The sequence below is a fragment of the Arachis hypogaea genome, chromosome 12 (genome assembly GCF_003086295.3).
Source record: "Arachis hypogaea cultivar Tifrunner chromosome 12, arahy.Tifrunner.gnm2.J5K5, whole genome shotgun sequence".
NCBI lineage: Eukaryota > Viridiplantae > Streptophyta > Magnoliopsida > Fabales > Fabaceae > Arachis > Arachis hypogaea.
The window spans coordinates 4,109,333-4,129,511 of NC_092047.1; the positions used below are offsets into that span (position 1 = coordinate 4,109,333).

Genomic DNA, 20,179 nt, shown 5'->3' on the forward strand with positions numbered 1-20,179 from the left:
AACAATTTCTAATCAAACGGTATCAACAAGTGATTTTATTCTCTAGTGGCGAAGGAGAGTGCGAGAAAAAAGAGTGAAAAATGATCCAAACTCTCAGCTTAAAAGTTTCATGTTAATAATAAGAAAATGACGAAGAAAATTAAGAACAATAAATAATCCTTTCTTTCCCTTCAAAACTAAGCTAAGACTACAAGTAGCATATACATTGGATAGTTCATGATCATGTCACATTTAAGAAGCTTCAACAACATATTTTCCGTCCGAAAAAAAAACTATCGTATTTATATATATAATTATTCCATTCGTAACTAGATACATAAAAAAATGAGTTATTTTTGGACGAAATTAACTGTGTCTATGTTGTTATTATTAAACCATGATATGGTAATATCTTATTCTCTAGGTCTTTGTGTAAAACCAATAAGAACTTAATTTGTTACAATCCAATCACAATGAGTTAAACATCTTCACCAGTTTTTGCTGTCATTGGCGAAGTCTTCAAACCCCACAAAGCTCGCAGAGTGCAAACAAATTCATGTAAAGCTTTTAGTCACCTAATGCATCTCGCAGACGCATTTGGCAAATAACCTTTTGAGCCTTTATTCAAAATGTGGCCAATTCAGCTATACCCACCACCTGTTCGACCAAATGCCCCACAAGAACGTTATCACTTGGACAACCTTAATTTCTGCAAATCTTAGAAATGGGTATCTCCCAAAAGCCTTTGACATGTTCAATCACATGCGTGAGGTTGGTGAGAGTCCCAATGAGTACACGTTATCTGCACTGCTCCATGCTTGTGCTGATCCTGGTTTGAGGGATGTTGGTTTGCAGCTTCATGGTGTGTTGGTTCGGTGTGGCCTTGAGAGGGACAAGTTTGCTGGGAGCTCTCTTGTGTATATGTACTTTAACAGTGACAGCGATCTTAAAAGTGCTTCTTGTGTCTTTCATGAATTGTTGGAGAGGGACCTTGTTGCTTGGAATGTCAGGGTTTCTGGATTTGCTCAAGTTGGTAAATTTGGTGTGGTGAAGAGGTTGTTTAGTGAAATGAGGAGGTTCATTTCTTAAGACCTGATCACAGTACTTTTATTGGCTTGTTCAAGTGTTATTCGTTGTTGGACTAGGTTAGGGGAGTTCATGGGCTGGTGTTTAAGTTTGGTGCCGAAGTTGATATGGTGGTTGGCACTTGGCAGAACTCTGGTTGACTTGTATGCTGAATTTAGGGACATAGATTCTTGCAGGAAAATCTTTGACTACATGGAGGAAAAGGATAGTTTATTAGTAAAAACATACCTAATATACAACACATTTAAGATTCGGAATATGAAATCAAAGTTTCAAATTGTTGCACCTCTTGAAGCTCCCTTTTAACATTCTCCAGACCTCCAATATCATCATAGGAAACATTTGGAACCTCCATCATGGTTCACGTAAACAATTGCCACATTAAAGGTCAACATAATAATAACAGAACATTTTCATTCAATTTTGTAACTGAAATAATAACAGAACTTAATAAATACAAGGAAATACAAAGGATAAGACATTAATATGCATTGTATATATTTGCAAGAGTAGTGTCTTTCTTTTCCAAAGTTTATGCAATCAAAAAAGATTAATCATGCTTAGAATCATTCAGGTTGAGAATTCAGCAAGGGAACTCACTTTTGCACACAACACAGATGGGTTTGAAGAAGCCCAAGCAGTTTGGAAGTGCTCATTGGTGACAACCATAGAATTCAAAATTTCAATATCACTCGATTCATCCTCCAAGTCAATCACATCCATCTTCTCTCTTATACACTGCAGAATAAAATCTCTTATTCAAGGTCTGCTCCTATATAACCATGAGTGTCCCTTACAACTCTTTCAAGATCAACCTGAAAAAACACAGAAAAACAATTTAGAATTGTTAAGCATAACATTTACAATTTAGATTTAAAGTGAGGAACTTGAACTTTTAATCTTTCTTTTCACTTTTCTTGAACCAATCAACTACATATCAAAACAATAGATTACAAGTTCAAGTTCCTCACTTCAAATCACAACTGTAACATATATTATGCATGTCAATTTTCCTCTTTATTATCTTGATTTCTAGATACCTATTATAAACACAACATTTCACAGCTAGATCAAAGAATTATTGCTATCAGAAGTCCATTTCCTATTTTATGAATAAAGCTAGCACTAGAAACACATAACTAGACTTTCTTATCACATTGAATTAATAACAACAGTAGTATTGAGAGAGATAAACTCACTGATCAGAAGATGAGGATTGACCCTTTTGAGGAGCAGGTGAGGTTGGATCAGCCATGACCTTTATCAGAACTTATTCTTGGTCTACGATGTTTAGCAGCTTAGCTATATATGCAAAAGTTTGGGCTGTGTTAATTCATAATACACATTAACTATCACACGAAAGTGTGTGTGAAAAAATAGTAAAAAAGAATTAAATAAATTAATATATTTGACTAAATTATTTAAAGTAATACATGTTGAGATCTTAATTATCATTTTACATGAATAATCATCTCTTTTTATTAAATATTTTAATAAATAATTATTCATGTAAATCAATCCTGTCAATGCTATTTCAATTTAACAACAATGGAGCAACCACTAAGCTCCCATATCAACTGCAAAAAATTGCACCACCTCTTATGCAACAAAAATTTTCTCATTGACAGCCTCATACATGCAATTTTGGAAGCTTAAAAGGCCAAAGAGCCCAAGTCTGGATTAAACTGACTGCAACCAGGTACCTTCCGCACAGAATTTCCTCATTGACAGCTTCATATATGCAATTTTGGAAGCTTAAAAGGCCAAAGAGCCCAAGTCTGGATTAAACTGACTGCAACCAGGTACCTTTCGCACCCTACTGTTCCTCATCTTCGTTCTTACAAGGGAAACATCTATCCAACGATCCGCTGCTGCATAGATGTTAGACAACAGCACATAGTTAGCAGCATTTTGAGGTTCAATCTCAAAAAGTTGATTAGCAGCAATCTCTCCTAACTCTGAATCACCGTATGCTTTACATGCCCCAAGAAGTGCACCCCAGGCAGCAGCATGAGATTCCACCGGCATTACTTTTATAAGCTCATAAGCATCCCGTAAATGCCCTGATCGACTTAGAAGGTCAACCATACATGCATAGTGATCAGGTGAAGGACTAACACAGTACTTTTCCTTCATAGAGCGAAAGTAGTTCCAGCCCTCATCAACAAGTCCAGCATGACTACAAGCTGTTAGAATGATTTTGAAGGCCACCTCATCCGGAGTTAGCCCATCCTTCACCATCCTGTTAAAGAACTTCAGTGCATCTTCCTCGAATCCATGAATTGACAACCCTTGTATCATCGAACAATATGAGACTAGATCACGGTTAGGCATTTCTTCAAATAATTTTAATGCCCTTTCCATGTTTCCACATTTAGCATTCATATCCAGAAGCGCTGCAATCACGTGGTCCTGTTTCATATCAATAGAGCTCTTGTTTACATAAGAATCAACCCATCGAGCCAGTTCTAAATTACCCAACTGAGAAGAAGCCGACATCAAGCTAACCAATATGAATTCATCAGGTTTCACATTCATTGACTCCATCTCAAGAAATACTCTCAAGGCCCTGTTAGGTTGACCATTCTGTACATACCCTGATATCAAAGTAGACCATGCAACAATATCCTTTTCCGGAGCTTGGTCGAACAAGAACCTTGAGGTAGCCATGTCACCAGCCTTTGCATAGCCATCAATCATGATCGTGAAAGAAACAACACTCTTTTTCGGCATAGCATCAAACACTACCCTAGCATTGCCCAAATCCCCCACCTTCACAAAACCCCATATCATCACATTCCATGATGTCACATTCCTTTGAGGCATTTCATCAAACAGCCTCTTTGCCTCCACCATATCCCCATCCTTCACATAGCCAACCACTATAGCCGTCCATGAAACTACATTCTTCTCACACATTCCATCAAACACCTTGCGAGCGTCACCAATCTTTCCACATTTCCCATACATATCGACCAAACAGGTTCCAACAAACATATTACCTTCAACCCCACACCTCAATGCCGAGCCATGGAGCAATTTTCCTTCCCAGGACCTAGACATGCTTGAACAGGCCTTAATCACAGAAGAGTAAGTGTACCTATCGGGAAGAGACCCATGTGCCTTCATGCGAATAAAAGTAGAGAAGGTGTCAAAAAAAAAACTTCCTTTGGTGTGGGCTCCGATGAGGGAGTTCCAGAGGAAAGGGGAAGGGCTAAGGACGCAGTCAAAGACGGCGGTGTAATATGAAGCAGTGGTGGCAAAGGAGGCGGAAATGGAAATGAAGCAGGAGATGATATGGTGATCTTGCTCTAGGCCTCGTTGAATGATGGAGGCGTGGACTTGGTAGAGGTGATGAATGGTCTTGCAGGCCTTGAGAAGGGTGGTAATGGTGGCAGTGGAACGTGGCGGAGAAGAAGAGTGTTGAAATATTGAATTCATTGGAAAGAGCTGCTTTTTGCTCTCCGTGATTTCTCTGCTTAAGTCATTCACTTTGATACATTCTTGATAAATCTACACACCAAAAAAGATTGAAATGATGATAAGAAAGTGGCAATATGACGCTTCAATACATAGTTATCAAAACCGAACCGGTTATTGACTCAGTCATACGACTGGATCACCGGTTCAACCGATGGGTCACTGATTCACCCGATTGACCCGGTCATAATTAAATAAAATATAAAATTATAAAAATAAAATTAACATCAAAAGCAAGATTCTAAAAACCGGACCAGCCATCAAACCGTTTTGGTCACTAATTCACTGGTTCATTAGTCTAACCGGTTCAACCGTGGTCTAACTGGAAAAACCGTTTTATAATAAAATAATAAATAAATTATGAATAAATACTCTGAAACATAATTATAGTCTAATATAAATTTTAAAATGTCTTCCAAATATAAAGTAATACATCAACCAAAATCTAATATAACCTTTGATTTCATAATTATTAATAATTTATCATTTATTAGTCATTACATCACTATTGAACTCATTAAGATAGTAAAAAAAAAATCATTGAATTAACCAAACTAATAACAAATATTCAATTATCTAGAACTTTTTGAATCAAACTCTTTGACCTTGATGTATTTTCAGAAGGTGGATCAACAGTTGACTGTCTCGCTTGATAAAAAATATCATCCACATTGGTACCTTTGGTAGGATCTTGGACAAGCATGCTACTATAACCATGAAAACAATATGTCACTCACTTTCAGCTCCACATACACGATTGTTTTTAAATTCTTTTTAGTGATACGGGTGCCAAAAACAGCAATCTCCTCTTAAATAATACCAAATACCATTAGCTGTGCATGCAATTGGTCAAGGCCAAAAAGAATTGGAAATAAGTAATATCAGAGAAAGTTCATAGAATGAAAGCAAAGGAGATAATCATGCAACCAGCAAAGAGGCATTCAACATCATATTAAACACACAACGAAATTAGAAGACAAGCAAAAAGAACTAAGTCGAAAAAGAGATGCCAAAACAGCAAAAGTAGTTCAAACTCTGTCAAATATATGTCGAATTGATCAAATAATAATGAACACATACAATACAACTAATATTTTGAGAAAACCAGCATTTTGGCCACCCAAAGTTTTGGTTTCCAACAAAATTGCCCCCCAAAAGAAAAAAATAACATCATGCCCCCCAAAGAATAGCACTCTCCAACAAAATGCACCAACAGTTGCTAATCTTTGACGTGCCACATAGGCAAAATGGTGCATCAATGGAGGTTGCAAATTTCAGCGACATACGCACAATGACAGAGAACCCGACTAATACAACAGCACGTCGTAACTCAAGTTGCACAAAGTAACCAAAGGTGCTTGAACTCAGATATACACACAGCAAAATTCTTGGCACAGTGTGCTAACTAACTAAGTCAACTATAGCAGATGCAAACAAAGCCAATTCTTGATTGAATCCTAAATCCTTAATAAAAAATAATATGGCGGATTCCCAATTCTTGGCACCGTTTCTGGAGGTAATCTAACTGCCATGGTGTTTAATCACATCAGTAAAGAACCTGAGCTAATCACAAAACATTCATTAATCAATAAAATCGCAACACACAAAACCAGAGCTAATCACAAAAACAGAGCATAAAAAAGTAGAAAAAAAACGAAGAACAACTGAACAACTGAAGAACAAGCGAGCAAGACATTCACTGACCTTCGAAGACGACGCCGACCAGACGACGGCGAGAAGATGCAAAGAGTAGGGGATGGGGCGAGCTCGTGGAAGAAGAGAGCAGGGGGGATGGAGACTTGGGGGCAGTGGCTACACGGATGGACGGCGGCCGAGCTCAACGGATGGATGCAGCAGTGGCCCAACGGAAAGGCGGCAGTGGGTCGAAAAGAGTAGCTAGGGTTGGATAAGGGAGAGTGAATGATTCGGGGCAAGCAGAACATAGGCTGAGAGGAGGGAGAAGCAAGGTTCTGAGAACCGGACCGGTCATCGAACCGTTTTACTCACTGGTTTACTGGTCCAACCGGTCCAACCGTAATTCAACCGAAAAAATCGTTTCAAAATAAAATAATAAATAAATTATAGAACAACTCTCATCAACACAATAAAAAACAATCAATAAATCATCAACACAATAAAAATTATAGAATATGTGTATTGCTATAATATAAAATTACAGAACATGTCTACTGGCATGTTACTTATTATTATGACTGCCTCTATCACCAGTTCATTGTGCTGATGGTTTTCAATGCTGCAAGCTACTCCACTCCTAACTTTGAGCTGCTCCCTAATAAAGTTTCAAGTAGAAATTTCAAAACATTTTAATACTATGGCTCAAAACATATTCAAGCTTGAGGTGTATGCATGTATTCAATGAAATCAAAGCAAAACTAACTGTGAGAAGAACATTAAACTTAATCGTGGTTTTCATAGAAAGCATTCCATCTGTTTTACAAGCTTCAAATATAAACAGCTCAAATGCTCATCAATAAAATAGGAAAATTATGTAGATGTTTTTCCTCTCTAAAATAAATAGTCCAATTGTTAAGTTATTCCAGTTGTCAGTATCAATGTTACAAGAAAATCTCAGCTTGAAATCAACCTATTATACATCACACTCCAAAAGATTATCAATTTTAACCCAATTTTATCAAGATCAGCACAATGATTAACAACAAAAAAAAGCACTGAGTGAGGTAATGAGCACAAAATCAAGAAACTTTAATAAAATTTAACATCAGAAAAAAAGCAAGAACAAGCCAATAACAGTTTATCAGTACCAATTTAGCATCAATCAATAAGCCAGTAACAGAGTTCATTAATCAAGAACAGGCTAGAACAAGCCAGAGTAGTGAGCAAAGCCAATCAAGTTTTTAACAGAGTTTTCACAAGGTTAACACAAAAATTAACATGCTTTAACAAAGATTAACAAAGTTTTTAACCCAATTTTAACAAGCTCAGCACAATGATTAACAACAAAAAAAGTCCTAAATGAGGTAATGAGCACAAAATCAAGAAACTTTAACAAAATTTAACAACAGATAAAAAAAAGCCAAGAACAAGCCAGTAACAGTTTATCAGTACCAATTTAGCATCAATCAATAAGCCAATGATTAACAAGCTCAGCACAATGATTAACAACAAAAAAAAAAGTACTGCATGAGGTAATGAGCACAAAATCAAGAAACTTTAACAAAATTTAACAACAGACAAAAAAGCCAAGAACAAGCCGGTAACAGTTTATCCGTACCAATTTAGCATCAATCAATAAGCCAGTAACAGAGTTAATTAATCAAGAATAGGCTAGAACAAGCCAGAGTAGTGAGCAAAGCCAATCAGCCAAGAACAAGCACTAAGCACTGACAGAGCATCCAATTAACTCAAGCACAAAGTAAAAAAACAAAACAGCAACACAACACTTAATCAATAATCATCAATCAGTGAAAAACAAAACACCAACAGTGAGTATTAAAAACGACGATCACTAACCATCGAAGAACAAGCATGAAGAGGGTTTGGTTTCTGAACAGACAATTAAAAAAAACACGAAGAACAAGCACTAGCAGCGAGCATTGACCTTCGACGGACGACGGAGAGCGGTTGAGCGCAACGGACCACGGCGAACAGGCGACTGATGAGAGCGAACAGGGGATGGTGAGAGCGAAGTAACGAACGCCGATAGCACGAAGATGGAAGTTCTTGAGTGCGACGGAGGCGGCAGCAGCAGTCTCTCACTCCAACAGACGGCGACAAGATTGGTGGACGCTAGGGTTTGATTTCTTTGGTGGAGGCTAGGGCATTTTGCTGATGACTAAGGAAGGAGTTGGAGAAGGGAGTCAAACGCGTGCAATCCCTTTTTTTCCTTTCAACAAAGGAAATGGCCTCGTTTCCTGTAAACCGGCCGGGTCCCTGTCCGGTTTGACCGAACCGCCTAAGCTATCGGTTCGCGGTCAGACGGGTTCGACCGACCAGTTCGGTCCGGTTTTTTCAGAACATTGGGGAGAAGTGAAGTGGTTCAGTTAAGCAATTAGTAGGCCAAAGTTGCAAATGACGTCGTTTCCTTCGAACCAGCCAGTTCATGGTCTAGTCCAACTGCTGGTTCTCGGCCGATTCAGTGATTTTTACCGGATTTGCTTTCAGCGGTTTTTCATACCTAACCGATTTGGTCTGATTTTCAGAACATTAATCAAAAGTTAAAACTTAAAATGATGTCTTCACAAACATATTAATAACAATCAAGTATCAATTCTTAGATATAACTAATGATGCAAAAAGAAATAAAAACTAATCACTAATACAAAATACTTTCTAAATTTAAATCAAGAGAAGGAAAAAGACAACACAATCAGTAAATAAAATCCAAAAAATAATCTAAAAATCGACATCTATATCTTTATAAAACAAATTTAAAGTTTGACGACATTTCCTTCATTTTAATTTGTATCTATATTTATATTTGTGTATTTTTCACAAATCAATACTAAGAATAATTCATAATAATACAAAAAGAAAGCATGGAAACAACAATTTAACTGAATAATTTTTTATTTCAGAGAATATGAACCTCATTTTCAACGACAAATTCAACTATAATAATTATCAGCAACAAAAGATTTAGCTCAAAAGATGATTTACAAACATCAACATAAAATTTAGCCAAGTGATTATTTCACCAAGACAACAATAACTTCAATCGTGATAATAAATTGAAACAAATTTAAGTGAGTGATTATTACGACAACAAAGTCAACGTTCAATCATAAACGAATTCATTTAGCAATGAGTAAATTGAAGTTAAGTAGGGGTGAGCACGGGTTGGTTTGGTTCGGATTTATGGTAAAATTAGAACCGAACCGATCAAAATGTAATTGGTTCAGTTTGGTTCGAATTTGTATTTTTTTGTACATGTACCCGAACCAAACCAAACCGATTAAGAACGGATTGGTTTGGTTCGGGTAATTGGGTACCCGATGACTTTGAAATTCATAAAAAAAAACCAAATTTTTATCTTAAAAATTCAACAAGTACAATAAACATGTAACATCAATAGAAATAATCCAAATATGTTAAACACCAAATACATTAAAAACTAAACTCATTAAAATCCAAACATATTAATAATGAATAATCATTGTCTAATGGAAAAGCCATATATATATTTTTTATTTAATTAATATATGATCGAGTTTGCGGGTTGGTTCGGGTTCCGCACCCCCAAAACCGATACCCGAACCAATCACTAACAAAAACTATCGGTTTGATTCGAATTGGACCCGATTACCCGTTTGTTTCAGAACCAATTTAATTGGTTCGGTTCGGGTTCGGACGGATAATCGGATACCCGCTACCCGTGCTCACCCCTAAAGTTAAGTGATTATTTTCTCAAGTTCTTTCCTCCATGAACTTGCTTCAGCGTTCTTGCTGAATGGAGAAGGAAGAAAGGGTTTTATTTAAGTGGGTGTGACTTGTGGGTTGGGCCTTGGGCCCATACGGGCCCGGTTCGTTCGGTTCGGTCCGCTCGGCCTAATCTTAAGCCAAATTCTTTAAAATTAGTGTCAAAATTCTTATTTTAATTTTTTCTACTCAATTAAACTATAAAATTTTATTTTTTTAATTTCTTAGATTAATAATTAGTTTATTAGCTAATTATTCACTAATTACTCCGGGTTTACATTCTACCCCCTAACAGAAATTTTCGTTCTCGAAAATTTGCTCTCAATTTTCCATATACGCTCCCTCAGATTCAACAAATCTCTTACCATTCATTTTGTCATTCTCCAACATTAGTCTAACACCCTATTCCCATTTCAAGCCTGAGTTAAACCCGTCTATTTCATTCTTAGTTTCGTCAAACTCTTTTTTATTGACTACTAACTCCCTTATCCTCCAAGAATCCTATCCAAACCAAATCGATCTCTAATCCTTTTCAACTATCTCAAACACTAATCAATTTTCCAATCTCTTAGTCTAATTCAGTCCGTTATAGCCTAAATCACACACACGTTTCACTCCTCGATCCTACATTGATTCCTCAAGACACCCTCATATCCTAAAACTCCTTTATCACATCGATACAATTTTAGAGCCACCAAAATTGCCATGCTTCCGTAGCGTCACTCTGATTATAAGCCACTAAGATTTTAATCATTCACATACTCTACCAGAACACTCCTTGAATCTCTTTATCTCTCTAACTAAGCGCTATTGACCTTTACTCCAGCTGCACGAGTTCTAATCTTTCGGTTTCTTTCATCACCAGGTCCATCACCGCCTTTATCACTGTTTCAAGCTTGTTGTCTCATCACGTCAGCAATTATCTGTGCAGTCGCCCTATCGTCAATCGTATCACTTCACTCGTACCCACGAGACGCCATTTGAGTCTTGTCCACACTGAACAATTGATATTAAGGTGATCAGTCTTAATATCTAAAGTCTAGTGCTTCGAATCTCCAAAGGTAATGCTCATGAACATTTATGCTATATATGTCAAGCAAACATCCTAAATAGCACGTACACACAACCAAAGTATGCTCAGAAGCATATTTAGTCTATTCCCCAGGCTCTACGGGAATGAACTACTCTGATACCATAATGTAACACCCTACCACACAGAGTCTTATGCTTAAGTTATAAAACTGAGGTGGCGAGGTATTACGACCTCTAAAAAAATATGTATATATAATAATAGTTGAAAGGAATTTTAACTAGAAGCTTGTGAATAAAAGTTTAGAACAAAAGTCGTAACGCTCACATGAACGATAGACGTAAACTGGGTAGGTTAAGAGTAAGACGCCAAAGGTATATATATACACACTAGAAGATTTTCAAGGATACAGATAACAAAGCTCTTGACTCGGCTTGCGAATTTTAAACCGGCCAGAGTATATACATATACATATATACAAATAAATCCAAAAGTAAGCCAAAACATAAAACTGACAACCTGTTTCTCTGAGCCAACCTTTAAGAGGGACAAACATAAAATACAAGATGGAGAATCTAAATACATATATAGATATAAGTAAAAATACAACCCTGAGTCCCAAGAGTTCTTCACTTCATCGGAGTCTCTAGAATACAGAGTGGTGCTTCTCAACCTGCATCTGAAAAACAACAATATTGTATGGGATGAGAATCGGGGATTCTCAGTATGGTCAAGGTGCCCACATATATAATAAATAAGGTCCCGAAAAAGCCAGAGGCAATCCTAGAACGCCGACATTCAGATTATAAAACCTAAAGGAATAAACTGAACCATAAATTTGGTAAAACTCTCTAAGGTACCTAAATAACGATATATCTCTAACCCTGCAGAATACTTCCTGTCTCATTTGACTCGAACCCTGCAGAATACTTCATGTCTCATTTGACTCTAACCTTTACCAATGACCCAACCAATCACGGCCTATGGCCCAAAACAAACCAGTTCGGCCTCTGGCCCAAATAAACTCAATCCAACCTCTGGCCCATTTCAAATCAAATCAACATTATCACCTGTCCACCACCAAGGTACTCAAAACAGAAAGACAATCACAAACACAAGCAAATACAAGGCAAACACAATTAAAGAGCAGTTATCAGTTAAATAGAATTTATCAGATAGGCAAACCAAAACAATTATGCACACCCAAACAAAGCAAACAAATGCAACATGATGCATGCCTGTTCTACTGGCCGTGAGCTCACGCGTCGGTTACTTTGCCAGAACCCAACACATCTGGTAGCTAATCCAGACATTTGTCTCTAGGTTGCGCATCTCCAGGAGGATCATAAACGAAGGAGAGTACCTTTCCACATCGAATGAGCGTGCCTTTCCACCTTCTCCTGGAGGTTATACGAAGGAGAGTGCCTTTCCACATCGAAGGAGTATGCCTTTCTACCTTCTAACCAGAGAAGAATGTGAGAAAAACAATACGAAGGAGAGTGCCTTTCCACGTTCCCCACATCCCCATCACGACAAGAGAGGAAATCCTACATCCTCAACTTGCCATTCGAACACATTTTCAAGTTAACACGCAAGCGGGTTCGCACCTAGACCTTGCCATCTCGACCATTTCAGCCATACTCAGCCACATCACAAGTCAAACGTTACCATCACATGCAAATACCTAATTCTTAGCGGTTTCATCATATACAATTTTACAAACCAATGCAATACAATTCACAAGTCATCCTACTATCATTATCATTATTTAATATCCTCATCAATTACCACAAACAACATATTCTCACAGACAACTCAACATTCAACACCTCATAATCCACTTAACCAATTCCATAACACCAATTCAACAATTATCCTCAACGCATCCCAATCAACAATTTAATTCAACCAACAATCAATTCAACTTATCCTATGGGTCAACTAGCCTAAATTTTCATGACACATTACATATTATATATGAGAAACCAAAACCATACCTTGGCCGATTTTTCGATAAACCCGGAACATCACCATTTGTCACCGTTCCTCAATAGTCCAAGGCTCCAAGACCTCACCAAACATATTTTTCCGACCTCCAAATCCAACTTCAAGTCTCCAATACCACCAATTTATTTCCAAAAATACACAATTCAATCTAATTTCACCAAACAACACTAAAATTACCATAGGGTTCACTAATTAGATAACTTGACACGGATTAAATATTCCTCACCTTACCGACGGAAGTTTGGGACAGAACTCAGCAAATCCACAAAGCTAATTTGCTCCTAAACACCAAAATTCAACAAATTCTCAACAACTTTCGAAACTAAGATGAGAAGATCTGGGTGAGAAAACTCAAGTTTCTTACCAAACTGTTGGGTAGGTTTTGTAGAGGATTCTGAAACGAATGCGTGGCCGCTGACAGCTTGTCAATCGGAGCTCCAGATCAAAAGTTATATGAAGTTGAAATCTAGTAGAGGGTTAGGTTATTTTCTCAAGTTCTTTCCTCCATGAACTTGCTTCAGCGTTCTTGCTGAATGGGGAAGAAAGAAAGGGTTTTATTTAAGTGGGTGTGACTTGTGGGTTGGGCCTTGGACCCAATATAGATCTGGTTCGTCCAGTTCAGTTTGTTCGGTTTAATTTTGGACCAAATTCTTTAAAATTAGTGTCAAAATTCTTATTTTAATATTCTCTACTCCATTAAACTATAAAATTTTATTTTTCAATTTCTTAGATTAATAAGTTATTTATTAACTAATTATTCACTAAATACTCGAAATTTACATATTGTCCCTTTCAAACATTTTTCATTTTCACCTACAATGTGATAAAATTTCCATTGGCTCTATATCTGATAAATTATGATAATGCCAGTGAATGTTATTAGACGTCTTATATAGTTTTCGTTCTATGATTGCAATAGAATTCTTGATGTGATTTACTTAAGGAGAGCACGAATTTAATTATAGGTGAGGCTCCATTGATCAAATTGGAAGAATAAAACTATGACAAAAGAAAGACTAATGCATAAAGATTTTATTATAAAAATTTCTGGAAATACTTTTACCATTAAAAGAAATATGCAGCAACTGTTCATGCTACTGGTGTATGATATTTTCACATGATAATCCTGAGCAGGTGCTCATTTTTGTTGATTTTTTCCACAGAAATTGATATTGATGCACTGCTTCAAAAACACTTAAAGAATAGGTACAATGTTTTCATAGTTATGACTCTATTATTGAAGGTGGTAATTTTGATACACTGAAATTTTGACTACCTTGTGTCATTGCTGTTGAACCATTGTTGAATAATTTTAGACTATTTTTTCACACACACTTTTATGTGATAGTTAACGTGTATTATGAATTAACACAAAGCACAAACTTTTGCATATATAACTAAGCTGCTAAACATCGTGTAAGCTTGGAGTATGATATTGAAAGATCAAGAACAAGTTCTGATAAAGGTCTTGGATGATCTAATCTCACTTGCTCCTCAAAAGGGTCAATCCTCTTCTTCTCATCAGTGATTGACAAGTCTTATTAAATATAATTTTTATATGAAGATATTATCATTTAAAGTATCTAGAGAAAAGGACAAATAGGTCCCTGACCTTTTGTCCTGTGGACATTTTCGTCCCTGACCATTGAAAAATACTTTTAAGTCCCTGACCTTCACAAAACTTGGACGGATCAGTCCCTGACGGAGGCATTTGGACGGATCAGTCCTTGACGGATGTATTTGGACGGAGGGACTGATCCATCCAAGTTTTGTGAAGGTCAGGGGTTTAAAAATATTATTCAATGGTCAAGAAAAAAAATATCCGCGAGACAAAAGGTCAGGGACCTATTTGTCCTTTTCTCAAGTATCTATCACTTCTAATTTATATTAGCATAACATTGGATTAGCTAATTGCTTATTCAAGTGATGATATATTGCTTATACAACAATTTCTAATCAAACTTAATGGTATCAACAAGTGTAAAAAGAGTGAAAAATGATCCAAACTCCCTTACCTTAAAAGTTTCATGTTAATAATAAGAAAGTGATGAAGATAATTAAGAACAATGCATAACCCTTTCTTTTCCTTCAAAACTAAGCTAAAGCTATAAGTAGCATAATTGCATTGGATAGTTCATGATCATGTCAAAAACCATGGAATCAAAACCATCATATTCAAGTAAAACAAATTTAAGAGAAGTTTCAACAGCATATTTTTCGTCCGAAAAAAAACTATCGTATTTTTAAACCATAAAAGCCGACAGTTATTTTCGGACGAAATTAACTATGTCTATGTTATTATTAAACCATGATATGGTAATATCTTGTTGTCTAGGTTTTTGTGTAAAACCAATAAGAAATTCATTTGTTACAATCCAATGACAATGAGTTGAACATCTTCTATAATCCCTATTGTATCTATAAAGATCATAGACTATTGATCCATTGTTCCATGTTATACCACAAAAGAACAATGTTGTCCCAAGATAGTTGCTATGGAATTTCCAATGGTATTGGCCATTGCTTTCAACTACATGAACACCAAGATCATCATCTCTTGATTTACAATGAATTGTGAAGCTCAATCCATTTTGCAAAAGATTTGTTACTTGAACGGTTGTTATAGGAATTGGAATTGGAAATTTGAATTTCTCTCCATGATGATGATGATGATGATGATGATGATGACCCTCTTGAAATGAAAATGCTTCTTCCCTAATTGAAATAAAAAATAATTGTAGCAAAAAGAAAATGTGCTTCATTCCAAGTATCATTTTGTAGGGAAAATGTTGGAATGGATTAGTGAACTTGCAAATGAAAAAGTTTATGTATATGGGTTTATTTATATACATGTATGATTAATTAATAATTAATTAATCCGTTTTGAGGAATGTAAAATTTGTCATAATAATAATGTAATATGTAAAGGCTTTGAACCATGAAACGGTTTTAGGGTTTTATGGTGAATAATTAAAAAAAAAACGTTTGTATTCTTGCATAAACGTTTTTGGGATACTTAAACCCTCATTAATATTTAGTTTATATTATTGAAGCCACAATTATAAAAATAATATTGATACAATTTTATTTGCCATTTTGACTTATTATTTAAATAGTGTATACTTTATTTATTATTATTTTTTTGTTATCCACGATAGGTCAAAAACTAATTCGTCGCAGATTTAAGTTCCATTAAGGGTGTGTTGCTGACCAATAGATTGCTGCATATAGTAGGCTATATAAAAGAAACGTTCTATTGATAATTAAAATAAGGTTTAATTACTTTATTAGTTCCTATAGTTTTAGCAAATTTTCAGTTAAGTCTTTATATTTTTTTTTCTTTTTAATTAGGTCCCTAAATTATTTTTAATTTTGTAATTAAATCTTTCTTAGCATAAAAGAATATTAGAATTAACTAAATATTTTTCGTAAATTGAATATATTCACAATTAAGAACCTAACTAGATTTTTAACCACATATTTTTTTAGAAGAATATTTTTTAATTTTAACATTTTTAACATAAAAATAATCTACTTATAAAATTAAAAGTAATGTAAAAACTCGATTATATATATATATCTAAAATGATAGAGACCAACAAAAAAATTAAACTTTAAAATAACTTAACTAACAAATATATCCAACTACTATATCCAGAATAATAATATATATAATACTGTATAAAACTAAATAAATTAATCATGCTTATTAATATCAAATCATTTTAAATAATTGATGGTTCAAACATTATTAGTACAGCTACTGAAAACTTTTAATTAATTGAGAGGATCCATTCCCCTTTGTTGATGACTCCATTGACATACATGATAAAGTAGAAGAAGCAATCTACCAAACTTTAAAACTTCCATTCAAATTATTAAATGTGGCCACCATTGATGAGTGTTCATGATGGAATACATAATTAACGGGTTGATTATTCTTATCTCTATCTATGCGTTACAATTAAACACTTACTTAGATCGATACATTTAAAATTACTAATTTGTAATAATCACTTATACACGACCTTAAATTTAACTTGGTGAATAGAAAAGTAGTCATGTTTGGAATCATGTACTAAATGCTAGAATATGGTTAGTCAAAATAGTAAATATATATTTTTAATTTAACGATTTCTGTTAGGAATCATGTTTGTTATAGTCTTTAATATAATTTAATAAAATAATTATCATCGCTAATAAGATAATATCTTTCGTCCTTTTAAAAAAATATAATCGAATAATAATTATAGGATAAACTTTGATATCATATGTTATAATAAATATAATTAACTCAGCTATAAAAATTAACTTATTACAAACTAACAAATGTTATGAATTTTTATATAATTAAAAACTAAAAAAAAAATATGAATACTTATATCATGTCTCTAACATATTTTCTCATACAATAATTTTTTTTTTTGGATTCATGAATCTTATTTGTTTTGCTTTATATATATTGTTTTTCTTTTGTATAATATAAATCTAAATGATTTTTGGATAAAAACCACTCTGATACTATATCTTAAAATTAGGTATATAGTAAAAACTTAAATTGATAAAAATTAAATTATAAATAATTATCTTTCTAATAAATTCTTCCCTACATAAAGCTCTAATTAATCAGAAAATCTCAAAAACTTTAGATACAACATACAAGCAAATTAATCTAATAAGTTATATCTTGTTCAAGATAATATATATAAGGCCGTTTGCATTATTAGATCTTACATATAATTAGTGGCGTTTTTTTTAAATAAAAGTAAAATAGTAATATATCTTAACATTGTAATTTTTGGTGTTTTTAAAAAATATAGAAGATACACAAATTGAAGAGTCCAATTTTTGTATATCAAATCTTTTAATTTTTTAATAGAAATTTCTCGATCCGATTCCTGTGCCTCTCACAAATCGAACGGTCTGGTTTCTGTATTTCTCACAAATCGAACGGTTTGATTTCTATACTTGTCACAAATCAGAGATCTAATTTCTGTACTTCTCACAAATCGAACTCAAACGGCCCAATTTTTGTTTTCTAATTAAACAATTCCACACTTAAAAATAACAATCTAATCAACTCACATTTCGAAAAAATACTATTGCTAACTTTTACCTAAAAAAGTAGTATAATTAATTAAAAACATTTGCCCAACTAAGCTAGAAATCCCAGCACATGAAATACTGGCAAAAGTCAAAGACAATAAGACATGTCGGTAACACTGTATGGAAAACGAAATCTTCATTTGGGTTGGTTTCTCTCCCTCTCCTTCTTATATTTTTGGCCCTTTGGGTGGTATAAAAAAACACACTAAAATTCCAAAAAGGACAAACAAAAATTAAATAACTATACAGGATAGTTGCATTGGGACCATGTACAGTATCCAGTATTGTGGGGACCTATATAGGGCCCACCTAATACATATCTATATATAGATACAGATTTATGAATATTATTTATCTTATGAAAAATGAAAGAAAAAGAAAAGAAGCAAGAATATAATTGTCTTTCTATTTTATCATCTAAAATATTTTTTAATTACTATTTTTTATCTTAAATAAATATTTTTATATATCTAATTAAGGATAAAATAAATTAAACTAATTGTTCAAAACTATATCACTTATTAACTATTCATTATATATATATATATATATATATATCAACTATCCCTTTTTTAATAATTTATTATTATTTTTCAAATATTACTATTTTCAATAAAAATAATTTTCCTATTATAAATACTTAAATAGTACATTCTCTTTTATGTAACTTTTTTTTAGTTGTTTTCTAACTAGGACTCACAATATATATTTTATCTGCAGGTACTCAATTCGAATCAACCCATTTGGATAGAGTTATCTACCTAACCCATTGTGAATAGGATAGGATATGGTGCGAATTTGCCTGCAAGCAGGGTAGAGCACGAGTTCAGTGTATACCCTATCCTATTCTACCTGCATCTTTAATATATAATATAATATATATGTAAAAAAGTTATGTATGTAGTGAAGAAAGTGAATGTTAAACTTACAATATTCTTTTTATAAAACTTGAAATAACCACTAAGTTATTTGATAATTATATTATTTATAATTTTATGTTGAATTTCTTTAAGATTTTATTGTTTTTAATTTTAATTTGAACTTAATTTTTTATTTTCAATTTTATTAATATGTATAAAATTTAGAATGGTTGAATTTTATATTTACTTAAAAAAAATTTATTTTTTTGCAGGTAGAGTCGGGTAGAGTAGAGTTTAGAATTATAATGTGCGGGTAGGGTTAGGGTTGAGAGATTCTCAACCCGCAGGTAGGGTAGGGTAGAATTTTAAGAAAGTTTTCAACCCGCGGATAAGATTAGGGTAAAGTCTAAATCCTACTCTACCCATTGTCAGTCCTATTTCTAAATTTTTTTTATTATTTGACTGTGATTATTTAAATAATTTATAAGTGTTAAAAATTTGAATTTATTTTTTACATGCTACGATTTATTTATTAACAAAAATTTTTTAAATAAAATTTTAATTGTTAACAAATTAATTCTAAATATGTCGAATTATAATATATCATATGCAACCAAAATAATACATTAATTATATAAATTCTTTTTTAATTACTTTGTTACTTTTGAGATATATCATCTTTCATAGTCATAGACTTAGTGATCTCTTTCACATTAGAGATTGAGAAAGATAGAAGAGCCAAGTGATAATAAGACCTGTCAGAATAAATTGACTTGTCAGAATTCACTACTTTAACGTAACTACTAACTACGCCTCTTAGCTTCTCTCTCTTCCTCTTTCATTCATTCATTTATTTCTCTCCCAAACCAAAACTCATTCTTACTAATTATTATGACCAAATCCAAAATCAAATCTATATCTATATTTTTATTATTTTAATGAAATTATTCTTACTATCTTTCATAATCAATAATTTTTTTGAAATATTTATAATAAGTGCAATAATTATTTGGTTAAAGAAATAATACAATGAAAATTTTAATGTTTTTATATAAGTTATGTTTTATAATATTCTTGGAACCACTCAAATTGTTTTTCTTCATGAAATCCCTTGAATTTTATAAAAACATGTGGTTTAAGGGCACGTTGACTTTTCTTTATTTATTTGTTACTTGTTAGTATGAGAATTTTGTTTTTATTTTTTCCTAAAGAAGTGTGTTTTTTTCATATTTAA

At 33.6% G+C, this 20,179-nt stretch overlaps 1 protein-coding gene and 1 long non-coding RNA gene across 19 annotated transcripts; both read right to left on the reverse strand.

Annotated features, from left to right (window-relative positions):
- Positions 1-249: 249 nt before the first annotated feature.
- Positions 250-8,407, reverse strand: LOC112726460 (putative pentatricopeptide repeat-containing protein At5g37570). Of its 18 annotated transcripts, none has more exons than XM_072208546.1 (9): positions 8,038-8,407; positions 6,250-6,835; positions 5,151-5,252; positions 3,023-4,578; positions 2,769-2,936; positions 2,265-2,367; positions 1,666-1,880; positions 1,352-1,414; positions 250-1,253 (listed from the first exon to the last, which is right to left on the reverse strand). In XM_072208546.1, exons 4-5 carry the CDS (start codon positions 4,504-4,506, stop codon positions 2,882-2,884), a joined length of 1,539 nt encoding a protein of 512 aa, XP_072064647.1. In that variant the 5' UTR covers positions 4,507-4,578; positions 5,151-5,252; positions 6,250-6,835; positions 8,038-8,407; the 3' UTR covers positions 250-1,253; positions 1,352-1,414; positions 1,666-1,880; positions 2,265-2,367; positions 2,769-2,881. The 18 variants fall into 18 exon arrangements, with proteins under 18 accessions (XP_072064647.1, XP_072064648.1, XP_072064646.1 ...); XM_072208547.1 differs by having other exon boundaries at positions 5,151-5,249; positions 8,126-8,396; XM_072208545.1 differs by having other exon boundaries at positions 8,126-8,375.
- A 2,919-nt stretch (positions 8,408-11,326) lies between these two features.
- On the reverse strand, positions 11,327-13,507 carry LOC140177257 (uncharacterized). Its single transcript, XR_011869083.1, has 4 exons — positions 13,344-13,507; positions 13,206-13,260; positions 12,970-13,127; positions 11,327-11,651 (listed from the first exon to the last, which is right to left on the reverse strand). It is a non-coding gene; the product is annotated as an uncharacterized lncRNA (long non-coding RNA).
- Positions 13,508-20,179: the final 6,672 nt, after the last annotated feature.